This window comes from Lemur catta, chromosome 1 (assembly GCF_020740605.2).
Source record: "Lemur catta isolate mLemCat1 chromosome 1, mLemCat1.pri, whole genome shotgun sequence".
Lineage (NCBI taxonomy): Eukaryota > Metazoa > Chordata > Mammalia > Primates > Lemuridae > Lemur > Lemur catta.
The window spans coordinates 33,902,013-33,922,065 of NC_059128.1; the positions used below are offsets into that span (position 1 = coordinate 33,902,013).

At 42.0% G+C, this 20,053-nt stretch overlaps 1 protein-coding gene across 6 annotated transcripts in view; it reads right to left on the reverse strand.

The window, feature by feature from the left end:
* SYNE2 (spectrin repeat containing nuclear envelope protein 2) overlaps positions 1–20,053 on the reverse strand; it is a 297,352-nt gene that overhangs the window by 24,535 nt on the left and 252,764 nt on the right. For all 6 annotated transcript variants that reach the window (XM_045565891.1, XM_045565887.1, XM_045565883.1 and 3 more), the window contains 3 exons: positions 15,189–15,344; positions 12,981–13,139; positions 11,844–12,010 (listed from right to left, as the gene is read on the reverse strand). In XM_045565891.1, the coding sequence (XP_045421847.1) occupies positions 11,844–12,010; positions 12,981–13,139; positions 15,189–15,344 (482 nt within the window). The remainder of the gene's footprint in view (positions 1–11,843; positions 12,011–12,980; positions 13,140–15,188; positions 15,345–20,053) is intronic.

Consider the following 20,053-nt stretch of genomic DNA (forward strand, 5'->3'; position numbering starts at 1 on the left):
ATCCACCTTGCAGGTGTTTGTGAGACTGGAATAAGAGGCTGCATGTAAAGCCATCGGCATGTGAACGCTCAATGACACTAGCTCCTGTTATGTCACCTGGGACTACACAATGCTGTAATGCCTTATTTATACAGCGTTGGACCTCACAAAGTTCTTGCACAAATGTTTTATTCTCAATAGCCCCGGAGGTGGGCAGGCTTGGCGGGAGGCCCTGTGGACTGGCAGTGAAGAGCACAGACCTCGTGGTTGGGGCCTGGGTTTGAGTCTGGTTGTGTTTAATCGCATCTGTAAAACCTTAACAGTAGTACCTTCCTTCGCTGGGTAGCTGAGAGGACTGAATGAGATATAAAAAGTGAACGCATTTGGCACACAATGCCTGACAGGCAAACGCCCAGCAACTATGGCCATGATGAGTTTCAAGGAGGTATGTTTTCCAAATTACAAGGATCAGTTCCCTTCAAAGCCACAGATGATTTATTAAAAGGGAAGTAACAGAATCCAGGGCCAGGCCTGGATACACCTGTAACCTAGATCCTGCCTTCATTCCCAAGGCTGTAGAGGTATACCCGCTTCACCCCAATATCTTGCCACCCTGACAGCCCAGGGACCAGAAAGGACACTCCAGACAACTGCCAAGGCAGCTGGGAACCCTGGCACTGTGGGTCAAGGAGTCTTCTGCTCTGTTTGCGAGGGGCCGTGCGAGCTTCCGGTGGGAGTAGCAGCAGCTCAGGCTTGTGACCTCTGCAGAGGTCTCCTGTCCCCCGTTCCAAGAATGATGGCTGCCACCACTGTCATCCAGCACCTGACCCTGCTCCACTGTAAGAATTCCAGCCTCTTTTTTGTTTTTAAAGAAGGTGGCTAGAATGCAAGTGTTTAAATGAAGGGAGCTAACATGCAACAAAATAACCTGGGTGCAAAAACACAGGGGACAGGTGCACCTCGAGTTCTGTCGACCTTAGGGGTTCAGTGTGCAATAAGCAGAGGGGGATGGAGAAGGTGGGGGAATGGTTTGCTTGGTTTCCCCAGGACTGTGGTATCCAAAATGGGGTGCTCAAGACAAACCAATGGGGTGGGGGATTAAAACATTAGACTTTGTACTGTTACTCCATCCTTTTAAAATTTCTACATTGTGTATGTTTTAAAATTCATAAACTTTGTTATTCAAATGAAACATCTATATCACATGCTAACATTTACATGCGCCAGTCCTGTTGTGCTTCATGTTAGCAACTCATTTAATCTTCAAACAATGCTATGAGATTGGTACTATTATTATTCCTATTTGACAGGTAAGGAAATTGAGGCACAGAGATTAAATAACTTGCTCAAGTCGCGTGGTCAATTAAATAACAGAGGCAGGATTTCGACCTGGGCAGTCTGGTCCTGAGTTGCTGTTCTTAAATACTATCATTGTGGCTGCTCACATAAATCCTGCATATGCTAATGTACACACACTGAGGGTACAGGGTAGTTTTGCTGCTCTCAGGGAATGAGATAAGTCTGGGCTCAGGGCTCCAGGATATGCTGAGGGGCAGGTGCCGGTCCACTGGGTGCTACACTCTGGGGCTCTTAGCTAGCCCTTGGGGAGGAGGTGGGAAGGTGCAGTTTCCCCTCCATGGTTTCTTTTGTAAACACTTAACCATGTGCTCTGTCTTGGCTCCTGTGCAGATCCTGAGGATTTAGTTAACTGGAAGACGGGTCTTATTCCCCAAGAGCTCATCACCTAGTTTAGATGTAATTTAGACATTATAATACAACAAAGAGGTGCTCAAGGAATAGCTATTGAGTGAATAAATGATGTTCACTCTTATCTTCCAATTTATCTAATTTTTTTATAAAAGAGATAGCCATGTTATATTTTAAAGAAAAGAGGCCAGGCGCAGTAGGTCACGCCTGTAATCCAAGCACTCCAGCCCAGACAGGAGATTACTTAAGGTCAAGAGTTTGAGACCAGCCTGAGCAAGAGTAAGACCCCAACTCCACTAAAAACTGAAAAATTAGCCAGGCATGGTGGCACATGGCTGTAGTCCTAGCTACTTGGGAGGCTGAACCAGGGGGATCGCTTGAGCCCAGGAGTTTGAGGTTGCTGTGAGCTATGATGATGCCACTGCACTCTAGCCTGGGTGACAGAGTGAGACTCTGTCTCAAAAAAAAAAAGAAGAAAAAAAAAGAAAAGAAAAGTGGCAAAGACCAGAGCACATGGGGGCCCCTTTGCCACAGAACAACATGCTATTATGAGCCACACATGCTCGCAAACCCTGGTTCCATATTGGCCAGTGACGTGCTGCCAAACAGGCACACAGATCAGACGCATCCTTAGGGCAAATTAAAGAGGAAGGGAAGGAGGGAGGGAAAGAAAACAAGGTCATGGAGAAGCTACAAAACACTCCTCCAGGCAGGATGTAACCTGTTTCTATATCCCAACTTCTGTCTGGAGATTTAATACCCCAAATGCACAGGAACATAAATGTTTTTCCTCAGCTAATCATGTTAGGAACCAGCAGACATACTGCTGAGTTTGTCTCCTTCTGTTCTGTACAGACACTGTAATCTAATGATCACCTGTCCCCGGCTAGGAAGTATCTGTCATTTGCCAACCCAGGCAAGTGACCTCCAAGTTAGGTCTCATATATCCCTCTTGAAAAAATTTAAATCTCAGGTCAATATTGAGAAACAAGGAAACTACTCAGAAACCAGACTGCTGGAGCACGGAAGCAGCCACGACACTGCGTTATATCAACCACTAAGCAGCCTGTTTATGCGGCCCCATCGCCACACTTGCTCACGTTCTGAACCCGATGCTCCTAACATTTGTCACATGTATATTTCAACAAACAACCTTTCTCCAGAAAACATAAGCATGATTTCCCAAGTGAAAAATTCCATTTCTGAGGATCAGAAAAACAAAATTTTTTTGGTGCAAAGGGGAAGTTTTCCACCTGTATAGCCTCTTTATTGGTGAGACCCACACAAAAGTAAAAGATTTTTCTGTGAAACCAAACAAAATAAGAATTATGCCTAAGAGTGCTCTAATTAGAAGAGTTCTTTTGCAGCAATTATGGGTAAAAAATGCAGAAAACAATCAAGGTGAATAAAGTTTTTCTTTTATTGTAAGCAGCGACAGATCAGAATGTAACACTGAGAAACAATTCTCTCCTCCTCTAACAAACACAATCAAGCCAGGTTAGTATCATTCTATATATACACCAAGCCTAAGTCTTACCAATGTATGATGGAGGCTTTAAATATCAAATTTATCCACACAGAATATACCTTTCAGCCCTACACTCTACATGTTAAAGGGTCTACAGTTAAATTATAAAAGCCCCAGATCAGCATAAGTTAGCCAAAAAATTCCTACGCCAATGTAGACAGCATAATTTTTAAAAAAATACTAAGGGAAACCATTAAACTATCTGAATTTGTACTGAAATAAACACTCAAACCAGCGGGCAGCTGGCAGGTGCTAAAAACACTGTACAAATCCAATTGTATCTTTTTACATGACTAAACATCTTTATAGTAAAATAATGAATTTCTCTAAGATTCTGAAGCCCTGATTTAGAGGCACAGACATGACAATACATTTCTGAGCTAATTGCCTCTGAAGCATTTTTGTCACCGGAGGACTTCCATTTTCCACCCAGCATAATCACTCCTCTGCCCTGCTTGTCACAGGCAGCCTGCAGACGCCACACACATGCTGACGCCGGGGAAGAACCCATCCCCCGATGGCTGAGCTCACACACCGCACGGCCACCATCTCGTCGGTGATTTCTATTGTGACCAAAATGACAGAGCCAGAGAGCAAGACGCACAGAGACAGCAGCTGGTGCCTCAGCCATAGGCAGAGCTGACGACTAAAATGGCACTTACTGTTTATGAGAAAAAATCATTCCTGATGCTTAAGCGAAAGCTCCAAGTTCCCGGCTGCACCTCCACCTCCCGGGCCGAGGCCGCCCCTCCCCCTGCCCCGCATGCCCTCTTCACTGGCTCAGCATCTTGCACGGGGCAGGCGGACGCAGCCCTCTCTGGGGCTCCTCGCAGCCACCCAGTGATGCCGGCAGGAAGAGAAGACACCTTCTTCTCTGCTTACTGCAATTTTTAATCTCCGTTTTCTCCCTTCCCATAAACAGATATCTCCAGCTCTTTCCTGACACACACAGTCTTTGTTCTGACGCTACAGGATTGCAACGCTGGGAGAAGAAAGTCACAGTGTTATCTTGGCTATGGGTTATTTATGAAGTGCTATAAACGAAGGGAAGAAACATTTAGATTTGGGGCATGCAAAGGAGGATTTCTGTCCTCCTCACATTAAATTGCTCTGTTTCAGGTTTAAAAGAAATAGTGAAATCTGAAGCCCTCGAGTTTAATAGGAATGTCTTCCTCTACCTAGACAAGAAATTTCCCTTTGGGGGGTTTTCTGCCCTGCCATTTTGGTCCTGTGTATCATCGTTTAGGAGGGGCAGAGAGTTCATTTAGTTTCTCTGTTTTGTGCAGAATAATTCTATTTTGCAGTATAAATGGAATTTAAGACTTTGCAGAGGAAGAAATTCTGTAATTTTCCTTGCTAACTCTTCCCATAAAGTGGATATCTGAAAATTCCCCCTCACCCCTAGCCTTATCTCCTCCAGGTGGCCCTGAGTGGCACTGCTTGGTTTGTGTCTAGCCCCTCCTTTGACTCACTCCCTGTCTTATTTTGAGACTTGGTTATATCAATCATCTCTCACAGGTTCCTAAAGCCCAACATTGAGTCATTATTATATCCTCACCTAAAACACAGCAAGTGCAGGCTGGACCGGTGGCATTAAGAATGCAGATTTGGGAACAGTTCTCCCTAAATGCTGCATCTAACCCGTGCCCACGTGCATGGCTGCTCCTGCAACCTGCTAAACATCAACCTCTGAGGCTCAAGGGCACAGGCCCGATGAGGGACATCAGGCTAATCAACAGTTACCCCACAGGTTGGCTGCTCTCCCCTTGGGGGGCTCCCCTACCCTCAGGAAGGCCCGGGAGCAGCAGCCACCTGTTCCAGAGGTGGAGTGATCAGACTGAGGGGAGGGAAAATGGAAGCGGACAGCCAGACCTCGCATCTGGCGCTGTCTATGTTAAAACAATCTCTAAATCCTTCCAGCCCCACTGGATCCGGCAAACTGCTAAGACCAGAGCAAGTCAACTTTATGACTAGCAGCATTGTTTGGTCTTCCAGAAAACCTTGAGAGAATACAGATAAAAGCAGAGAAATGAAAAGCCATATCAGTTTAAAAAGGCACACATCTGCCTACTCATTCTCTAAGGGATGGAAAATAATCTTAACACACAGTTGCCATGGTAATAACTTCTCAGTTTAAAGGACCACATTTTAATTGCTACTATTATAAAGTAGGTGGGCTTTTCAGGTTGGTACGTAAAATGTGAAAATTACACTTAGTTAGAAAAGTTTCTTTTCATGGACTTGATGTTTCTGATGGCAGGAGAACAATTCAGTCTAAACAGGAAGTGACTAGTGTCTCTGAGGTCATGTGGTACTAGGACTGAGTCCCTCCTTCCTTGTCAGCAGGGTCCCAAGTCTGCTGCTGGTGCTACCATCAGAGAGAAATTCAGGAGAAAGAAAATGCATGTTTTTATTAAAGGGGAAAAAAAACCCCATGTGCCTTTTTCTTCCATAATGAACATTTAGAAAATACATGTAAGCAAAAAGAAAATTAAAATCACCCATGATTTCAACCAATAGAAAACCCATGTAAACATTCTGGGGGTATGTCTTTCCACTTAGCTGTCGCATCAGTTTCAGGCACTGAAAGCTTTCATCAGATTATTCACACATGCTTCTAGAAAGAGTCTTTAAAAAGAATCCCCCACCCCCACCCCAGGTCCCCGGAGAGCAGCTCTGCCGAGATGCACAGCCAGCCAGAACGAGTCACTGCAGACACAGCCCCACCTGTGGCCACGGAGCTTCCGCTTCACAGGACACAGCCGAGGTTTGTTTGTTTTTTGGAGACACAGTCTCGCACTGTTGCCCAGAATAGAGTGCTGTGGCGTCAGCCTCGCTCACAGCAACCTCAAACTCCTGGGCTCAAGCAATCCTTCTGCTTCAGCCTCCCGAGTAGCTGGGACTACAGGCATGAGCCACCAATGCCCAGCTAATTTTTCTATATATTTTTAGTTGTCCACATAATTTCTTTCTATTTTTTAGTAGAGACAGGGGTCTTGCTCTTGCTCAGGCTGGTCTCGAACTCCTGACCTCAAGTGATCCTCCTGCCTCGGCCTCCCAGAGTGCTAGGATTACAGGCGTGAGCCACCGCGCCTGGCCACAGCCGAGGTTTTGATTAATGAAATGGGGAGACAGTTATGGGAAACAAAAGTAGGTGGATTTTTAAGAAGTTCAAGTACAGGGTTTTTTAAAACAAGGGTAAGACACAGCTGAGATCATGTGGCAGGCTGAGTCCTCTGGCATCAGTCTCAGCAAGGGGATGACATCCAAGGACCCTCTTTTCGGAGCTTTGGTCTATGCTGGCTAAAGAAAGTTAACCTTGCATCTCTTTGTCCGTCACCCAACATTTTGTCCCTAAACCATTCTTAGGTAACCTGCTTCCTGTGAAACAGAGCACTGCACGTATCGGTAGTTCTGAACAACTATGTCATTTAGTCATCTCTCTTGCATTCAGGTTTTGCTGGGTCACTTTCAAAGGTATTATCTAAGAAATGTGAGGAAGAAGAGCTCATAGCTCCAATTTTTAAAAAAGTTTATTCATTTAATTAGACAAATGAGCTTAGTAATATATAATTAATATTTCTTGTTGTCAAATTGTATTGGGTTCTAGATAATTACACCATTCACCAAAAATATAATATAGTACTTTAAATGGCCTCTGTTGATGAAATTACTGGCATTCTTTCAAAAATAAGAGTTCAGGCCGGGCGCGGTGGCTCACGCCTGTAATCCTAGCACTCTGGGAGGCCAAGGCGGGTGGATCGCTCGAGGTCAGGAGTTCGAGACCAGCCTGAGCAAGAGTGAAACCCCGTCTCTACTAAAAATAGAAAGAAATTATCTGGCCAACTAAAAATATATATAGAAAAAATTAGCCGGGCATGGTGGCGCATGCCTGTAGTCCCAGCTACTCGGGAGGCTGAGGCAGGAGGATCGCTTAAGCCCAGGAGTTTGAGGTTGCTGTGAGCTAGGCTGATGCCACGGCACTCTAGCCCGGGCAACAGAGCGAGACTCTGTCTCCAAAAAAAAAAAAAAAAAAAAAAAAAGAGTTCAGATGTCACGAATCTAAGAGCTGACCAAGGGCCCACGAGAACTGCTAAAAGCTCCCAGAGCAGCTGTGATGGGGTCACGTGAATCCTAACGCCCACGCCAGGGCCGATGGGCTACTCTGCGAACACGCCTGCCCCGCCCAGCACTGCAACTGCCCCTGGCTAAGTTGTTGACCCCCTGAGTTGCAATTTCCCTCTCTGCAAAATGAAGGATCACACTGACTTTGCAATGTTGTTTCCAAAATTAAAATAAAATAAACTATGGGAGGAACATGACACTTAGAAAGTAAGCAACGCTGATTTCCTCCCCTCTACCTGATCAATGATGGAGCCTCTTGCCTGAAATGATCAGAAATTTAATGTATTTTAAAGGAGCCCTATCCTCAACGTTTTACCAATTCTTTTGAAATCTGCCTCTATTTTGTCGAGAATAAATCCAAAATAACAGGTTTTTCATTTTTTTCCCCCGAGTGATTTAAACCTGGTTTATTGAGGTGTTGGACTTGTGAGCACCACAGTTAACTTTGAAGGTAGAGGCTTGTATGTAGAATAGTTAAAATCTTGAAGTCATGAGGCTGGGTCTCTATGCTGGATGTCCTTCCAAATCTTCTCATTTTTAATAAGAGATGCTGTCCTTTGCCACAGGGGTGAAGCAGAATACTGTGGGTGGGACAGAAAAGGCTCACTGGTGTCCAGACTCCTGTGGCAAATGAGGCCACTGGGGTGCCCCATGTGGCCGGTTCTCGTCGGCACTGTTGACGTGTGAAGTGTACAGCCTGCCCTCCCTTCCCTTCCCCGATGGCAGTGCCCCTGTACAATGCCCAGGGTGAAGTCGTGGCAGGGATCAGACAGCTGACTTACGACAGGCCCAAGCTTGCTGCCTCAACCCACAGATTCCCCTGAAGGGTAAATTCAGCTCAGAGCTCCTTAGAGTCCAGCCATCTGTCTCACTCTGGCCTTGCTTTAAGGTAAGAGAAGTTATTCCCTCCCAAATCCCTCAGTGCTGAAGGGATTAGGCTCTCGACATGTTCTACTCATCTCAATGTTTCAAACTATAAGGGTCTGTGGTGGCAGGGAGGTGACACAACTGCCCGAGCTGAAATTCTGGTTGCATCCTATGCTGGCTGTGCAACTATGGGTAAGTTACTTAGTTTCGGTCCTCAGTTTCCTTATCTGGAAAATGGCACAATGGTGTCTACTTGTCAGAATTATAATGAAATTTAAGTGAAATCATACAGAAAAAGCATGTTGTTAAGAATATAGCTGGCCGCCAATATATATATGCTATTATTTCAACCCCTTATTTTCCCAATTGCTCTTTCCAAAAAGATCAGTGCAATTTTACCTGCTGTTTCATCTCTTTGCCACCAAGGAATTGGCTGACAGGCAGCCAAACAGGCACAGAGGACAACGAACAGCCTATTCACCTCCAACGTGATATACCCAGAACACAAATATGAATGGATCGTCACTCTAGTCCTTCAGGAAGCATAGCTAGATCTTGCTCCTGAATGATCCATGAATGGGTGTGATGTCACTGTACCCTTGACGAGTGCCAAGTGCCTGAGACTACTTAGGATACAAAGACAATGACAAAGACACAATTTAACCAACAGAAATTACATTATTATGCACTGAAACATTCATTTATTCCAACAAATACCCGAAATACTATTCCAAATCCTGGGAATAAGATAGTCAAACCCCTGGCCTCATGGAGGAAAGTCCTCTTGTCATTAGACATAACTGATGGAATCATCTCCCACTCAACAAACATGGGACTTAGAGTCATCTTAGGGAAAAAGAATGAAAATAACTACTCAGTAAACAGTGGCCTCACTGTGCTATGCTGGTCCTGTGCCAAATGCATGGCATGTGTCATTCATGTCACAGTGGACAGTGCTCTGCCACGAGCAGTGCCGTTAGACACATTTTACAGATTGAGAAACTGAGGCTCAAGAAGGTTAAATCACATACTCAAGTTTCCACAGTGAGTAAGTGGTGAAGTCAGGAATGGTTCAAACCCTGGGTTCCTAAATCTTACTTAGGTCACTGCCATGGATTCCGACTGGCTGTGGAGAGAAGTTGAATCCTGCCCAGCCTGTGCTGCCAGCCAGATCACCCCGATGTGTGTCCCTTCCTCTGCTAAGAAACCGTGAATGACTCACACTTTGTGTAGGAGGCCAAGTCTTTAGCTGAGAGTTAAAGTCTCTTAAGACTTAGCCCTAACCGAGCTTTCTATTAATAGCTTCACCTCCTACATGTGGGCCGGCAGGGCTTCTCGTCCCTTCCTGGACAGCTCTGATGCTGCTCCAGTCCTGTACCTGTTTGCTCTCAACATACTTGTCTCCCTCTCTGCCGCCAGCAGCTGTCGAGAACCCCAAGCCCTCCCTCAGGCCCATCTGGGACGCAGCCCCTCTGTGAGGCTCGTCCCAACCCCCAGCCCCACCCCCGGGAAGATGTGATCTGAGCTCTCAAACCACTTGGCTTTACCGCTGCTCAGATGTCTGCTCCCATTAACATAATTGACTCATCTTACTTCCTGCCTGCAAAGCACTTAGTCTGGTGCCTTTGCTGATTGAGTCAGGCTTACCTATGGTTTCCAATAAACAATGAAGTAAAGGAATATGCCAAATTATTACTAGTTATCCTTTTTTTTTTTTGAGACAGAGTCTCACTCTGTTTCCTGGGCTAGAGTGCTGTGGCGTCAGCCTAGCTCACAGCAACCTCAAACTCCTGGGCTCAAGCAATCCTCCTGCCTCACCTTCCCAAGTAGCTGGGACTACAGGTGTATGTACCGTGCCCAGCTAATTTTTTCTATTTTTAGTAGAGATGGGGTCTTGCTCTTGTTCAGGCTAGTCTTGAACTCCTGACCTCAAGCAATCCTTCCACCTACCAGAGTGCTAGGATTACATGTGTGAGCCATGCTCCCAGACTATTAAGAGTATCTTACTTTCATCACCCCCAATTCTTCATTCACCTTACAAGTTTTCCCATATATTCCAAATCATGTATGTGCTCAAAACATCTGAGCACACTGTAATGTAAAAGACTTGTGCAGGGCCGGGCACGGTGGCTCACACCTGTCATCCTAGCACTCTGGGAGGCCGAGGTGGGCAGATCATTTGAGCTCAGGAGTTCAAGACCAGCCCGAGCAAGAGAGAGACCCTGTCTCTACTAAAAAAATAGAAAGAAATTAGCGGGACAACTAAAAATATATATAGAAAAAATTAGCCGGGCATGGTGGCGCATGCCTGTAGTCCCAGCTACTCAGGAGGCTGAGGCAGTAGGATCGCTTGAGCCCAGGAGTTTGAGGTTGCTGTGAGCTAGGCTAATGCCACGGCACTCACTCTAGCCTGGGCAACAGAGTGAGACTCTGTCTCAAAAAGAAAAAAAAAAAAAAAAAAAAAAAGAATTGTGTGGCCAGTGGAAATGCAAGGCTGCACCAGTGGGTCTAAGGCAGGGTGGCTGTTCTGTGTGTGTCAGGTTGCCAGACAAAAACTCTTTGGCTCGGGTCTATCTTTAGAGAGAAAATTTGAAGATAGAAGACATTTAAAAGCTCTGGGCATTATCACCATTTTTCAAAGGGACATAAAATCCTCAGCTCCATTTCTGATAAGATTGCACTGGAGAACATACTTCTGATTTGGGGTCCTTTGATTTAGGAGTTGGCCATGCCCAAGTCCACACCTTAGCTTGTTTGAGGACAAGACGCTGACCACGAATCAAAGCGATGTTCACCAACGGACAAGATGCCCAAAAGAGACCTGGCACTCCCTGCACACACACCGAGGACCCCTGCCTCGAGTGTGCCGTGGGGGCAGCCACAGAACCCCAGCTCCAGAAATGGGGCCTGCGCCCTCCCCTGCCTGCAGCTGACACATCAAGGCAAGACAGACAGGTGTGATTCACTGGGGGACATGCAAGTGCTAAAGCAGAGTTTCTAAATAATACCTCCTCGAGGATCCCTTTTTAAATTAAATTTCCAACTCTCAATCTAAAACTACTTCAATTCCTGTGGAATTTTAAGCCAAATATTACTAGAGGCTGGGAAGAGTAGCAAGGATGGGGGTATAGTGAGGGTGGTTAATGGGTACAAAAATATAGTTAGGTGGTTAGATAGAATGGACAATATTTGGTAGCACAACAAAGTGACTATAATCAATACTAAGGTAGGGTATACTTTAAAGTAACTAAGAGTGAAATTGGAATGTTCCTAACACAAAGAAATGGTAAATGCCTGAGGTGATGGATACCCCAGTTACTGTGATTTGATTAATTTATGTTGTCTGCCTGTAGCAAAACATCACATGTACCCTATAAAGATATACAACTATTATGTACCCATAATAATTAAAAATATTTTTTAAAAAAGAAAAAAATACTAAGGTGGGATATACTCAAATGTAATCTTCCTATAATGCTGAAATAAGAATTTCCACTCATTCTTACCAAACTTTGCCTTAATCTCTACATTTATAAAACTGCAGATTACCTTAGAAAAAGACTGGGCTGAGTTTACTAGATCTGAGAAGTAATCGCTGTACCTAAGGTGTAAGAATCATTTTTAGTCCATTTCTTACCTTGATCCAATGACATCAAAAAGATGTTGCCAGCGATCGTTGATTTTGTTGAGCTTGTCGTCGATCTCAGAAGCTCTTGTCTTGTTGCTGGCCTTGATCAACTGGTCACCCATTTGCTTTAACCGTAACTTGTTTTCACTAAACAAATTTATCTCTTCCATGCAGTCCTGGCAAAGGCATCGAAATACAAAGCCTGGATTATTACCAAAAATTCATTTCTTTTTCAGTCACACACACAGTGGCCTCTTGACGTTAAAAAAAAAAAAAATTCTCATACCTTTTAATGCAACTCTTCAGAGAGTAGCTAAAAAGTCAAGCAACACCCTACAGGTAAATGTGAAATATGCAAGGCTGTAGTTACTTTCTTAGTTCAAAAGCCCTTCTGGCGGCTGCCTGTAGTCCCAGCTACTGGGGAGGCCAAGGGGAGAAGACCACTTGAGCCCAGGAGTTGGATACCAGCCTGGGCCACGTAGCAAGACCTTGTCTCAATTAAAAAAAAAAAAAAAAAAAAAAATCAGAAATAAGCCTCTTGGTTAAAAAATAAAAGAGGAAAAAAAAGCCCCTCTGTTCCCTCTCACGGATTTCTTCTAATCTAATCTACTATGAGCTGAGGACAACTAAGCATAACTAAATTAGCCTGATAGCAGTAAAAGTTCTTCTGAGGTTTGGCTGAGTGGTGTTTTGGGTGACTGCGGCAAGAATGTATTTATTACCTTTCCCTGTACTTAGTGACTGTTTTAAAATTACGAGCCTCATTCCTGTCGGCCTCTCCCCTTTGACAAAGGGAGGTCCTTAGTAACAACTAGAGAAACCCTAACCCTAACTGAGGGGCATGAACTAAGGAGATGAACTTAAGGAGTTATGAACCCCGTCCCCTGGCCAGACTTCCTGAGACAAAGCAACTCTCCTCAGTACCATGCCCACCTAGAATGGTCTCACACTTCCCATCCTCTGGAATCTTCTCCTTTCCAACTTTTCTCTCAGAAGGATCAAATATAGTGAGAAAGTCCCTTCGAATTTCTAAAATGCTCCTGGGAACACACCTGTGACATTCTACCTCTTTGAGTCTGGAAGTGAGGAGGGCAGAGAATTCCATGGTTGTTGTATCTGTATCCACCTGGGTACCCCTCAGCTCACCTTCTGTAACTTTTCAATCATTTCTTCAATACTAATATCCGCTGTCTGTAGAACTTTGTTTTCCATCTGCACCAGCCATGCACACAGCTCTTTATTTTTTTCATTGAATACGATCCATGAGTTGAGTCTGTCTTCGATCTCCTGTTTGCGTATAGCCACCTGTGAATGAGAATGCATTTGGCAGCCTGGCGTGGCTCAGGAAAGCACCCCACCTCTCCCCCACGTCAAAAGGACTGTGCATTTCATTCATGCTAATCAATACCTCTATAGACTTAAACCTCTATGTTTTCGCCTCTTAAAAACATAAGTTCCTTACATCTCTGATAAATGCCATAAGAAGTAATACAGACTTCCTGAAGTGTACCTGACTGAAATGATTGAGTTTTACCCAATACATATCTATTACTGTCAAGTTATATTAAAAATTAGAAACAGGAAAGGCTAGATGAGTATATTAAGTATCACCCAAATTTCTTTTGTTCTTTCAATGTGTATTAACTGACTGCTTACTACACGCTAATTTACAACTTTATGATCCAAATCCTTTCCCTTCTAACAACTGATCGAGTCCTTATACTTATCTAAGGTTAATGTCCTATGTATTTAAGTTAAAAACTATAATGCAGATACAATGTAAAGCAAATATTTGTAATGCAAATGGACCAGGAAAATTAAACTCATTTAAATATTCTAGTATTGTACTTCAAAACAAAGTAAAATAAAACAAAACCAAACCAATGCGTATCACTCATTTAATCTACTTTCCCATTATAGACTGTGGCATTTGGATGGAAATCATGGAAATGTCACCAAAAACTGGTTTGCAGTAAGCAGGCTGACCCCACAGTACCCGATGCTCCATTATGCAAAAGCAACCCCTAAGCTGACATCAGTCAGCAAAGGGTCCTCCTCTTTAAATGTTTAAAATTACTTAAATAAATATAAATGTAAATAATGCAAATCAGCCTTATTAAATGTACAAAAGTATTCCCAGGTTTTAAAAGTCTTTAGAATCTTAGAGTTAAAAGGGTTCTTTTGGTAAAGTTTTAATACTCTACTTTATAGACAGGAAAACCAAGGTTGAACTCCCTGAGATTTTCCGGCTATGTACAAAAAAAACCCAACTCTGCTCTTTTCAGAGTGAGGCAAAAATACTGAATACTTAGACATTCTACCCAGACAAATGTATTAAAAAGGCTTGGAAAAACTATCCCTAAAAAAACAAGTTTTGTGTTTCTATTCTTCGGGGCATCTATTTATCTTAGCTTTAAAAAATCCTGGCATTTTGCACAGCGCCATTCTGATTGATTTCACAACAGTAACAATTAGGAACATCTGGGCCCCAGTCTCTGTGTCTACCTTAACTTTTAGGGTACTTTTCATATATTCTAAACATTTTCTTTTAAAATTTTGAATAAAAATTCTAAAAAGATATTTAAAATTAGAGTACATTGTAAATATCAAATACTAAAATCAAGAAAGAAAAAGTGCCTGAATTTCAACTTTTTAAATACATCTCTTAATCCACAAAAATGAGATTAAAGAATTTTCCTAAGAATTATGTGTTCTTAAAACAAAGATCTTTAAGACTATTTGAATCCTTTAATTCCATCCCGATCCTGTCACAAACATACACTGTATAATACTCTAACCACAATTCCATTCTTAATAAGTAGAAGTGATCTGCTGAGATACTAAATGTAGCCACTGATCATTTCTTTTAGAGAGTTTTAGAAACAAACTACTTGAAATAAACATCAGATTGCATGTGAATGCAGAGTTCTCCCATGCCTGGGGGTACTAAGTTTAGACTCCAGCAGTGAGGCCCAGGAGATACACCCCAGTAAGGTGGAAAAGAGACCTTCACTGAGTCCTAGTTCTAAAAAACTGATCAGTACTTGTCACCTACACAAGCCAGAGAGCAGAGTCCACACATCTGATCAGAATTACAATTTCTATCCCCATTTCAGGTGACTTTTTAAAAAGGTCATTAAAAGCGTGCAAACTTCCAGCATTTAGTGCTGGAGAAACAAAAGGGTCAAATTTCTTAAACCATGTTGCTGCCTTCTAAAGGAACAGTGCTGGCCAGAGGTCCCACCGAAAAGGACCTCTGGGTCAATGAAATTAAGCTCCTTTCTACTTTGTCTGTCCTTCGGAGACATTTCAATCAATTCCCAAACAGCCGTGCCCTGCAGTGAACTGACTTACTCTTAAGCAGAGGTCCTCCCATTGTCTGTGCAAATGCTCTATTTGCTCCTTCAAAACCATCACGTCCTCCACAAGAATGTGCCGGGTTAAGTCTGCCTTCATAGTCTCAAGTTCTTTCAAGTTCTGAGTCCAGTTGGCCAAAGACTTCTCTAGTTCCTGCATTTAAACACAGGGGGAAAAGAAAGCCTTCAACTCAAGCTGCTGTTGTTTCCAAACCTGTAGGCTAATCCTTTGATTAGACTCTGGGGGAGGGGCGGCTGGGACAGGGGGAGGGAACTTCTGAATGAGAAACAGCCCAGGCCAGTGCTGCGGTTCTGGTTGGCCTGTGCCTCAACCACCTTTCTCTCAAAGGAAAAACTCTTTCCTACTTTTATTTTTATTTCTTCAGGTAGTTCAGAGTTTTACATAATTAATTCTATTTTAAAGTCATGTAAGTTTTTACATTTAGAGGAAAGCATATTTGGAGTCTAATAATCTTACACACACACACATTTTTAATTCTGAAACTACGTTACAGATAGATTGTATAAAGTGTGATTTCCCATTTTTTAAAAAATACCTAAGAAATGCATTGGTGCTACTGTGGCAATCATAAAACAGCAACAACTTCTGTTAAAAGAGAATTATTTTTGGTTCACTTTCGAAAAGAATGAGTATGTATAATGGAACGGAAAAAAAAAAGTTGTTCCCTAATAATCGACGGAGATTAGTTAGCAGATAATTTGCTCTGGTCACGAAAACATCTATCTTTTAAAATGAAGTTATCTGTCAAATCAAAACTTTTTGAATTCTAGGATTTAATCAAGAAAATTACTTTTATAACAGGGAGGAAGAGAGCCACTCAGAGTCCTCCAGGTTTTTATTGTGCTTACAATTCCCCGTGCCTGGGCACCTTTGAAGGGTCTCCGTTCCTATCTGTCAACTGAAATCTGAAGAAGATACCATGCCATTCTCGTGAGGACTACACCTGAAGCGTGGCAGCAATAACAATGTGTTAATTCTGGTTGATTTTTAGAGTTCTGGCATGATTTCATCACTTACCAGCAAGAACTTATGTTTAATAAAATGGCCCGGAGAATTGCTTTTAAAGGTTGCACAGAGATTAAGAAATGACACCTTTCTCTGAAGTGCAATCATTACGTATGTTAAATTTTTGTTACTTAGTTTTAGTCTCATGATTCATTCCAGTGAAGCTGGTGAAAGCAGATTCTGCAGTGGAACACTGTGGCAGCTACACTGCACACGGGGTTGCTCACACGCCGAGGCATAGCCCTCGCTAACCTGAAACTAGAGACCTGGGAAACTGCCACACGGCGTTTGCCGGTCAGGTGCCAAGAAGCTGAGCCCGTCCAGCGCCCTGCTCAGAGGTGTTGGCTCTGATGCCTGCACAGGAGGGCAGGGTGTTTAAGTTACCCATAGCCAGGTTTCAATCAATTCGGTTTGGATACTCACAATACCAACAATCAAAAAGTGTAGAACATTTGAATATGGACATTTTTATGATTTATAATAAACATTGCCAAATTATGTCCTCAAAGGAATGACTGTTTCCATTTCTCCACATAGTTTTTGGTGTTTCTTATACATGTAGGGTATGAGTTTAATATGTGGAATGATTCTTAGTAATTCTTTAAATTTGCATTTTTTAAATTACTAGCCTAGAATGCTACCCACTCCTTCACCCTGATGCTTCCACAAAATGTCGAGCTAATTCCTATTGAAACGACCACATCTCAGTCACAAAGGTAACTCCTCGGAGGAGCCTTCTCTGAGTCACTGGGCAAGGCTGGGACTCCTGTTTTCTGCTCTCATTGCCCAGTTCTTGTCCTCTCTGACATGCACCATGCTGATGGTTACTGACATACACACGTATGTATGCACATGGTGTGGCCATCTGGTTATTAATGGTCTTTCTGGTAGACTGTCAGCTCCACGCTGGCAGGCACAGTGACAACGCGGCTCCCCAGTGCAGCACCCAGCACCTACCACTGTGCCTGGTGCATAGTAAGTCCTCAGATATAAAAATGCATGACTGAAACGAAAGCAATTTGGCAGTATGTACCAAGAGCCTTAAAATGTGCATAAAAATTAAGTGAAAAAAGCAAGGGGTCAAACAATATATAAAGAGTGACGTCTACTGTAGAATTTTATTACAACTGATGCTCACAATTTGTACAAACATATCAAAAACCATGCTTATCTGTAAATTGAAATGACCCAGGATTTGCTATCAAACAGATGGCAAAAGAGAACAAGTCACCCAGATAAGTTTCCTTTACCTTCACTTAACCAGATAAGTTGCCTATACAGCAAACATACCTGGAAATTTCCAATTGTTTATATAATATGTGATGGAAAACTTCCATAAAGCAGTGCATCGCACAGGCCTGGACTGGACTCTCTACAACAGCAGGACAGCACTGAAGCCTTTGCCTGTGGACTCAGTCACCAGTGGGACTGTCAAGTCCCATTTCTCTGTACTACCAATTGGGTAAAGGACTAAGAAAGGAATAGGTATATACATAAATGTTGGCCTGTATGTGCATAGCGTATCTTTGGAAGAATACACAACAAATTTGTAACATAGATTGCTTCTGTGGAGAGGAAATCATAAGAGAAAAATTTATCACATATAACTTTTGCACCTTCTAAATGTTGGACCATGTGACTGTATTACTTATTCAAAAATTATTTAAAAATTAAAACTGTCCCAAGGACTCAATCTTTCAACAAGTTTTATGAACATCGATGTCCACTGTAGCAATTTTTATAATAGTGAAGTTAGAAAATAGATATTAATATAAATCTATCTACCAATCTAGAGAGCATTCAGTCATCCCACACAGCAACTTGGCTGGAATGGGAACAGAGGAAAGGAAAGCTCAGACTGGTCCAGTGCCTACATATCTCCCCCGAGGTGCGTCAGAGATGATACACACTGTTGTAGACGGGCTTCAGGTCACTTGGGATCTTTCTGGAATATGGTCATGGGTAGAACGAGCTCAATGCTCTTTGCCTCTGCCCGATTCTTTCCACTGATAGAAAGGTTGCCGAGTCTATGAAAGCCGAAAGGATCCCACTGGAAACTGAGAAGTGTGATACTTGAGAAAAATTATGACTCTTCAAGGGTTCACGTTTCATATTCTGCACAGGTTTCTAGACTTTATAGAGGGGAAACTATGTCAACTGACGGCATGACTCCAATTTCTCTCATTTGTTACCCAAGTCATGATCTAATCTAATGATACAGAGATGATAAACTCTTGAAAATTAGGGACAGGCATTTTCTTAACTTAATAAAGACATCAATTAACACATCACCAGTAAATATCATACTTAATGGTGAAACATTACAATCATTTTTTTTAAAATCAGGAATGGCATGAAGGAGCCAACTGTCAATGCTCAACATTATTCTGGAGGCACTGACCAGTGTAGGAAGAACAGGAAAAAAAAGTATAAGGATAAAAAGGAAAAAAAAAAAAATCGTCCTTATTGACAGATGATGATTACCCCCAAAGAATACATAAACAAATTATTGGAATTAATCAGAGATTAATTGGTTGAATATAAGATGAATATATAAAAATGGTTGAATATAAGATGAATATATAAAAATCAATTATATTTCTAGGCCCCAACAATAATCAATTAGAAAATATAATTAGAAAAAGGCAGTATTTTCAATAGTTTCAAAAATATTACACTAAGATTAAACACAACAAAATATGAATAAAGGAAATTATAAAACATTATTGAAAACCATTAAATATGACCAGTGGGAAAAATATACTGTATTCATGAGCAGGAGTACTCAAAATTTTTTCCCAAATTAATCTATAAATTCAATGCAATTCCATTAAAACTCTTTGGGACTTTTCATGGTTTAGCAACCTGCTTGTAAAAGTTGTGGAAGATCAAAGACCCAAGGACATCCATACTAATGTGGGAGAATAAGGTGTTATCACACTTGAAATGAAGATTTCTTATAATGAAGCACAGCAATCAAGGTAGTTAGATACTAAAGCTAAGATAAACAGACCAATGCAACAGAGAACGAAGAAACAAATCCTGCATATATGGAAACTTGCTATATGACAGTAGATTATTCAATAAACAGGCACCAGGACAATGAGTTATCCATATGAATGAAATTTAAAAAATGGATCTTTGCTTTAAAACATGCAAAAATCAATTCTTCAGTGAATAAAGATGTAAATGTAAAAAGCAAAACTTGAAAACTTTCAGAAGGAAATGTAAGCGTGTATTTTATGACTTTAGTATGGTCATAAAATCTTCTCAATGGAAGCAGAAAGTACAAATCATACGGGAAAATATTGATAAATTCATCTACATTAAAACAAAAAAAAATCCTTTGTTCAGCCAGCAACACCAAGAAAAAGGAGAAAAACAACTCTCAGATGTGAGACGAAGTTTGCAATATATATACTCAACGGCAGGGTAGTATTTAGAATAAATGAATGGTTCCTTCAAATCAGTAAGAAAAAGATAAATAACACACTGGAAAAGTCAGTAAAAGATATAAATAGGCAATTCACAGAAGGGCAAACCTGACAAGGCAATAAACCTGAAGAAATGCTCAACTGATTAATAAACTCTGAAGAAATACTATTCTCACACCCGTCAAACTAGCAAAAGCTAAAAAAAATCTGACAATACCAAGTGACTGGAGAAGGGATTATATAAATTGTTTTATTAATATATTCTTATAATGCATACTATACAGCAGTGAGAATGGATGAGCTATAGGTATCAACACTGAAGACTCAAAATCATAATGATCATGTCTGTAATCCTAACACTTAGGGAGGTGCCAAGGGGGGAGGGTTGTTTGAGGCCAGGAG